Source organism: Merops nubicus, unplaced genomic scaffold, assembly GCF_000691845.1.
Source record: "Merops nubicus isolate BGI_N331 unplaced genomic scaffold, ASM69184v1 scaffold25163, whole genome shotgun sequence".
Lineage (NCBI taxonomy): Eukaryota > Metazoa > Chordata > Aves > Coraciiformes > Meropidae > Merops > Merops nubicus.
In genome coordinates, this window is record NW_008601326.1 from 11,527 (window position 1) to 19,737 (window position 8,211).

The following is an 8,211-nucleotide window of genomic DNA, read 5'->3' on the forward strand; positions in this document are numbered from 1 at the left end:
ACGAGATTACTACGACAGAGGCTACGACAGAGGGTATGATGATCGTGACTACTACAGCAGGTCATACAGGTGAGCCAAAATTCAGCTGCTCTCTGAGCTCTGCTTTCCTCAGTTACAACCTAGATCTGTTCAGCAGATCATCCTGTGTATCTCTATCTCAACTGCATAGTAGATAGAGCAGACTCATCTTCTGAAAGAGATGAATATTCAGAGGGCTGAATATTGAGGGCTAGTCAAGTTTGTGCAAAAAACTGTTGAAAACATTTGGTATGTCATTGGTTTTGGTGATCAAGTTTGTCTTCTGCATTTTCCATTCAGTGCCAACAACACTTGGCCCCTGTGAAGTCCTCACACTTTCTGGGACACTGTTAAATTGGACATAGATACAGGAGTTAATCTTTTCTGTTTGCAATTACCAAGTGTTCCTGTGGTTTCAGAATTCTATAGTAGTACTTCTAAGTGGTTTGCAAAGCTTAAATGCATCAGCAATGGGTGGATTTGATTGTTCCCTGATGGCAGTTGGGTATTCATGGAAATAGGTGAATTCAGGTTGTACTGTCACACAACAGCTCAAAGACAGGAAACAATAAATTCTGTGATCCTAGCTTTCAGTGCACTCTGCTGCTGCTTTCTAGGTGTAGAAGGAATTAAAATCATTATCAGGATAGTAAAGGTGCCTAAAGACTAGCAAAAGATGTGGGGCTGTGCAGCCTTTAGGAAGACTTTCACACCATTGGTCTGTCTCCTGCACTTCCTGATACTACAGATTCCCTTGTTCTACCACAAAGGGTCACTCAGGGCATGTTTGGTGTCTTCAGAATGCACTGTTTGTTGCTTGCATGTTCTTAAAATGTGATTTATTTCTTGTTTAGACTATGACATGACCCTGAGTCTTCAGTGCATAAGTTTGAGGATTTTTTTCCTTCCTGATAGTGGCTCAGATGTTTGTGAAAAACATCTTATCACAAGCTGTAACTGCGTCAGCGGTGGGTGCGTGGTGGTGACTGAGCCCAAAGGAGAGCACAGCACGTGCTGTAGGGGAGTGAGAGCAGGCTGGCTAGATGAGATACCCACCCTCTCATCCTGCAGCTCTTGGTTGAAGGGGGAGAGGAGGTGTGGTGTTGTGACTTCTCCCTTGAGGAGGGGATAGAGTGGTCAGAGATGCAGTCAGCGTGGCATGCTAGTGCTCCACCCTAGAAAATCAATTGGTAACCATTCTTTTGCCTTCCTTGCCCTCTGTGTAATGAAGCCTTAAGGGAAAATCGATTTCAAATGGGAATTGTCATGCTAGAACTTTCATTTCTCCTCGTTACCATGGGATGCTTAATCATGTCTGGAGAAGCCCTATCTGTAAACTGAAAAACAGGCTTAAAAAAACCCAACTTGCACACTGGCTATGTACCAAATGAAGAAGACTTTTAAAAAAAAAAGAGCAGCTGATTGAAAGTGTGGTGTTCTGAGGGTTCTTTGTCCTTTACATGATTTATGGCCTTTCTGAGCTGCTGTGAGACATCTGTGGCAGTGACTGTTTCATAACCCAAACTGGATTTAGTCTCCTGGTAATGTTGTATGTATCTAAATCCCTGGAGGTACTTGCCCAACCTCTTAGCACTGTTAAATGCTGTGGTGTATTGTTTTAGTTCTAGGCAGCTTCTGTCTAAGGAGAGGTTGTACACCAGTTCTTAAATGCTCCTGTTTAAACATGACTGTGGAGTGTTAAAAGGGTGTGGGATTTTTCCTGCCTCCACCTTGGAATCAACTTTTTCTTCAGGATACTGAATTAATCTTGCTACTTTTAAACAAAAACTTATTAAAATTGCTTGCCTCTAGTATGTAAGCATCTCAGAAGAGAAGTGGCCTTAGAAATGAAGGCTATGTACCCATCTTAAATTGCTGCTCCTTAGAGAGCAGGACATTGTACAATACAATATTGGGTCAGGTGGAACATGAGTCCTCTTTAGCTGTTCCTTGACACCAAGTTGAGCCAGCTCATTCCAGGAATGCATAAAAATAAACATAATGGAGTCATTCAGCATTATTCACTGCAGGAAGCAATGTTTTCTTGTCTTGACATCATTTTCTTGTGCTTGCTGATGCTTTTTGCTTGTACAATGCCCTTTTTATTTTTAAAATTGTCAAAAGCCATTCTGCTTTTGTGTTCACAGAGGAGGTGGTGGTGGAGGAGGAGGAGGATGGAGAGCTGTTCAAGACAGGGATCAGTTCTACAGGTATGTTAGGAAAGCTTTCAGTGTCTCATCCTCAGTGGAAATATTCTTAATGTGGTATTTTTTTTTGAGTATTCTGTGAATCAGGTCTAGAAAACCTTTCCACTTATTAACAGAAATTGGGAGGATGCTGAGTACTTGCAGTTCTTGTTAGCAGTGCAGTTGATTTCAGAGGTTCCTTTGTCCCTATGTGAAGGGGTGAGATGAGTACAGGGACCAGTTAGTGCAGCTTTGTGCAGGGAAAACTTGTGGTTTATGCCAAGACAATCATGTCCTGAATATTTGTTTGGGTTTTTTTTTCATTATTAGTGGAACTAGACAGGGAAATGCAGAATTTGGGACTGCCTGGATTTGGGCTAGTTTAGGAGTGGGGTTGGTTGTAGCAGTGACTGCTAGTCAAATAAATTCTTCATCTCAGAAGAAACTTCAATTAAAATCTTTGCTTTGTTATCCAGTGGAACTGTTGATGAGCTATTCACGTGCTTGTTAGCTTTCCCAAATACACTTGTGATAGCAGGATGGAGTGGGAGGCACCCACATGAAGCTGGTGCCCCCCCTCCCCTGCCCCAGGCTCTAACCAGGGCTTGTTTCTGTCCCCCTTCCTCAGGAGGAGATCCCCTTCCCCCTACTACAGCCGTGGGGGCTACAGGTCTCGCTCCAGGTCTCGCTCCTACTCGCCTCGTAAGTAGCTCAGATCTCAGCACCCACTTTCCCCTTGGCCTCAACTCCCCTTTTCAGCTCCTGTGTCTGTAAAAGACTATTGGAATTCAGTGTGGTTCAGTTTTGAACCCAAACGTCCCTTGTTCTACTACTGAAACTGAGTTTCCCAACATGTTAAGGAGGTTATCTTCACCCAAGGTCGTTGGAATTCAGTGTGGTTCAGCTTTGAACCCAAACGTCCCTTGTTCTGCTACTGAAACTGAGTTTCCCAACACGTTAAGGAGGTTATCTTCACCCAAGGTCCCAACAGGGCTTTTTTTTTCCCCTGAATTGCTTATTTGCCTGGAAGATAAAGCTGCATTTTGATGGCAGAAAGTTCCTAAAACACGATAACATTCCTGGCACACTCCCTTTGTGATGGCTACAGAGTGCAGAATGGGATGTGCTCTGACATTGACCCCCAGTGTCCAAGTGAATACAAGTGTAACTGCTTCTACTGATAGCAAGGGGAGCTGCCACAGGGGGCAGCTGCTTCTCTGGGGGGGCTTCCACAAAAGAACTTACTGTACTGACTGCTGGATTTTGTCCCAGACCTAGGGCTCTTGAATTCCATGCAGATTTGAGAGGTAGGCATGAATTTAGGTGGAACTCTTTAAGCCTAACAGCTGGTGTATTTTCTTTTCTTCCAGGTCGCTATTGAAGCATGACATGTAGAGGAATTTCTAGCTGCAGCCTTTGAGTTGAAATTGCAAGTTTGTGGACAATATTTTTTTATTGTCTCTTCTGTTTAAACAAGTGAACAGTGCCTAGTGAATAGGTGACTTTTACACCTTTTATGAAGACTACTTCTGTGATGTTAAAATGCTGTTTCATTCTGCATATTTGTGTAGTTTGGTGCTTTGTTTCAAGTTGTGTTTTGAGAGGAGTATGTTTTGCATGTATTTTTTTAGTCTCCATTTTGACTCCTGAAAGGTTTCTATTGTAAAAAACTGTTCAGTTAGTTTTTTCTACTGATTACAAGTTATTCTGAAGATCAAAACCTGTGTAAAATGCTTTCAAAAAGTGGAAAAAAAAAAATCAAATAAAGAAGTTTGGGTTTTTTTCTTTTCCTACTTACTTTTGCCCAGTATAAGTCCTAGGTTAAAAAGAGGCTAAAAACACTTAATGCTGTGTATTCTGGAATATTGTTAAAAGCCCCAAAGTAAAAATCAGCCTAAATTTGTGTTGCTGAGTAGTTGTTCTCTAAATCTACTACCCTCAGGTACGTGGAGAAGCCCAGGTGCAAATTCCACAGGAGCAGGAACTGTTGTTTGGCAGCACTGTAGACACAGAGCAGTACTCACAGTCAACTCCTGGTAATGCTGTTGAGCTTTGAGGTGGGTGACCTGTCAGCAGATGTAACATGGAGACCTCTAAATCAGAATGAATGTAGGTAACCTACACTTAGGGCAATGAAATAGCATTTAGTCCACTTGATTTTTCTTCTTTCTTTTGTCCTAGTTTCTAAGAGTGCATCTTTATCTGCATATACATGTCTAAGACAACTCAAATGATGGTTCCCTACCACTGTAGGATGATTGTTGTCTACTGGCATTCACAAAATTCATCCACCTAGGGGAAAATTCTGTGCAAGATTTGAAAGATTTTGGGAATAACCTGATATTTCCTGTCCCATGAAGGCTAAATTGCACTTTGAGTTCTCAGTGTCCATTTCTGGTTTTTAAAATCAGCACTGAACCACTCACTTTGGGTTTCAGCTACTCTCTGGTTTAAAAGACCTGGGGCAAACACTACATAGTAATTTCATGCAGTTAGATCTAGGAGTAATTCTTTTTATGGAGCTTTCTGCATTGGTTGAGGGTGGGAATATTCTTTTTCTGTAAAAAGAATGTTATACTCACTTCTGGACACAATCAATCAGGTAGGGCAGAAAACACTTTGCCCTTTTGCTCTCAGATTCAGTTTGACAACTCCTGTGCAATCACTCAAGGCAAGAGACTGAAGAAATAAAGCCTCCCTGGAGAGCAGGGCAGCTAACAGCAGTCCATGAGGTGTCTTAGGAAGGGTTTTGCAAACACCTGGATATTTTTTGGATAAATCTCTTACCAGTTTTTACTGGATGACAGGATTTTGCAGTGATTATTTTTCACTATGTTGGCAGTAACATCCCTAACCCAAGTGGGTTACACATCCTGTGCTGGGAGCATCCCAGATCTCTGCTCTAGGTCCCTGTGAGCATTTTGGGGCCACAGTTCACCTTATGGCTCCATGCAGGAGCATTCCTGGGAAGGTGGAGTCCCACCCTCTGGAGCTGGCTGTTCTTCCCAGAGCAGGCAGTCTCTTCATTCCTTTCACTGCATATTCTTGGTTGTGGTCTTGGGCTTCCTTTGAGTCACTCAGCAGGGGCTGACAAATGCAGAGTCAAGAATATGTCCTTTGGTCAGCTGCTTTATGTCGTAGTAAAATGAGGCTTTCACAGCTCCTGGTGCAGTTTGTGACAGCTCAGATCATCTGACTGTTTGTTGCTGCCCTCAGAGCATCCTCCCATTCCTACAAATTAACATGAAGCTGGGTCCTGAGAGTGTCTGGGTCCAAGGGGACACTGCACAGAGGGAACTGAGCCCAGGGCAGTGCCTCTCCTGGCACCTCCTGCACAAGCAGTGCAGCAGCTTTCACCCTCCCACTCAATTTCCTCAAGTCCCTAAAAATCCTCTTTTCCACAGCAATTCCTTAATTTGAGTTCAAGCAATTTATTTTGTGGTTCATGGTTCAACTCCAGCAAATGGGTTGCATGAAAGACAAGTACTGACCCAACAGAGGAGCTTTCAGAGCCAGGAGAAGCTGACTCTTTTTGCTGCTTCATCCTGGCAGGTGTTGCTCCTAGACACCCATACCTCCCAGTTTCTAAAAGCCAAAAGATCCTTGCAGGCAAGTTCACCAGTGCTCTGTTGGGAGTTCAACTTCAGGCTGCTCCAGCCTCTTGGTGTCTCATCCTTGGCACTCAGGGGTGGAGGGCAGGTGACAGCTGCTCCACCAGCATGCACCAGTCTCTCTCTGTGGCAAGTTTCTGCTCACAGAGTCATCTGCCATTGGGTAGGAAGGAGAAAATAAAGAGCAGGCATGTCATTTCCTTGTCTGCTGGCAGGGAAGCCTCACTTTGGGTTCAACCATGATGGTTTCCCCACAGCCTTCCCATTGGCTCGAGGTAGGATCCTCCCTCTCCCTGCTGCCCCTTTCCCAGTCCTATTCCCAACACCCTCTAGGGATAGGACCTACAGCTGCAGGATCCAAGGGGGGATCCCAACATGGATGACCCTCCCTAAACCATCTATTGCCAGGAGCCCAGCCCCCTGATTTAAGGCTCCAGTAACACCAGTCCATCAGAAAAGGGTGATGAAACCCCACTCTCAACGTGCCTGCTCTGAGACAGGGTTATTAACAGCTCAGGATGACACAGAGCTGAGGGCCAGCTCCTCCAGCCTGAGCTCAGGGGTGATTCAGCAACCCCTGAGGCCAGCTCCAGCACCAGGGGAAATGTGGTCGTCCCAGCTGTCCGTCCTGCCTCCTCCCAAAATCTCCAGCAGAGGAACAGTCTGGCCTCCACCTCTTCCCCTATCTGATCAAACACAAGCTCTGGGTTTTTGCCTAATTTCTCCCCTCTTTTCAAGGCAGCCCCTTCACCCACACAAGCCCGTTATCTTGTCCTCTTCCAGACTAAACAAACCTCCCCTGGCTCTCAAGGTTTTTTTTGCTCTTTTTATCAGTCTTGCCACCTCCACCCAGACTTGTTCCATGTCAGCACCTCTCCTCAGAGAGGAGTGACCTCACTGCACGTCCCACCTCCAGGTCTGCCCCCAGCAGACACCTTCCCTGCTGGGTCCTGCACCCTCTTCAGGACCATTTACCCCGAGCTTTGCCTGTGTGGTTGCTGCCTCACCAGCTATTTTGTATCAGTGCTCTTAAATCTTCCTCCCCAAAGCACATCATTCCCTTGGCCATCCAATCTGGACCACGCCAAAACCCTGGGAAAGAGACCAGCAGCTCCATAGGGCTGGGAAAACATCTGAAGAAGGTTGTTGAGCTCCTTCTGCAACATCAAAAACGAGGGGCAGGAGGGATGAGATCACGCTGGGAATTGCAGGAGGCTTCTTATGTCACATCCAGCTCCTGGAGAAGACCTGAGCAGCGAGTCATAAATGAGTATTGCAACCTGTGGGCACTGATTCCTCCAAAAACCTTGGGTTTCTCCTGCTGCTTCCCAGCAGCAATGACCTCACGTGATGAAACAGCAGCTCCCTGCCCCATTACTGTCCCTAGCTCCTCACTGAGGATGAATTAATGACGTGAAAGAGGGTAAGCCCATTTTTAAAGGACGTTATCAAGACGTTTCAGCCTAAAACCAGCCCAAAAAACCTGCTGTGGATGGAAAAGCCCCCAGCCCTGCTGCTGAAGAGCAGCACGGCAGGACCTGCACTGAAAGCAAAGATGAAGAAATTGGAGGAGAAAGGATTCTTCTCGCTTTGCATCATCACAGTCCAACCACATCTATTTTTGCTGTACGCATGGCATCAGGCACCCGTCACTGCTATTCCTACTCCAGCCAGCACCTCTCCATGACAGGAGGGGAGTGGCAGCAGGATGGAGGGCAGCACGAGGGGACTTTGCTTTTAGTGATCCCATCATGAGGGTTAAAATCTTAAAATCTAGGGGAATCAACTGCCATCCTTCATTCCCTACCCCCAGTAAAGGGCAGCAGGGCCTGGGGCACACCACTGTGCTCCAGAGACACTTGTGTTGTCTCCCACCCAGCCAGTGTTACTGCTGCACCTTATTTTAGTCTCCAGCCGTGGCCCAGATGTCCTTCCATAAAGATGTGGCTTTGCATTCTCTAGGAGAGAGAGAGAAAAAATCATCTAACCTGCAGTCCCCAACACTCAGCAAACGAGGCAGGTTGTGAAACTAACTCCTGATCCCTGGAGGACACCCTTCAGCAGAGCCTCTGAGAGAAGCTACAGCAGACATCTGCCCCTGAGCTGAGAACAGGCAAAACTCAGCGCTGGGGTGCCAGAGCACCACCCTCGACGTTTCTTGAAGCTTTCTGGATGGTCTGGGACACAGGAATAGCTCCTCAGACCTCAGCTCGGGCAGGTTTGTGCACTCATGCTTTCCCAAAAAAAAAAGGCACATTTAACACAAGGTTTTATATACCGACTGCTTGATTAGCTCGGTTCCCGAGCGAGATGTTTTCCCTCCCCCTGCAGGAGCGGGACATCAGAGCCGAACCCCGCGCCGGGGGTCTGCGGGTCGCCGCCGAAAGCGGCTTCTG

The 8,211-nt window shown here is 46.0% G+C and overlaps 1 protein-coding gene across 1 annotated transcript in view; it reads left to right on the forward strand.

Annotated features, from left to right (window-relative positions):
* Positions 1 to 2,914, forward strand: part of TRA2B (transformer 2 beta homolog (Drosophila)) — a 9,744-nt gene extending 6,830 nt beyond the window's left edge. The window contains exons 6-8 of the mRNA XM_008937971.1: positions 1 to 69; positions 2,166 to 2,228; positions 2,833 to 2,914. The exon at positions 1 to 69 is cut by the window's left edge and continues 18 nt beyond it. Of these exons, the coding sequence (XP_008936219.1) occupies positions 1 to 69; positions 2,166 to 2,228; positions 2,833 to 2,914 (214 nt within the window). The remainder of the gene's footprint in view (positions 70 to 2,165; positions 2,229 to 2,832) is intronic.
* The last annotated feature ends 5,297 nt before the right edge of the window (positions 2,915 to 8,211 follow it).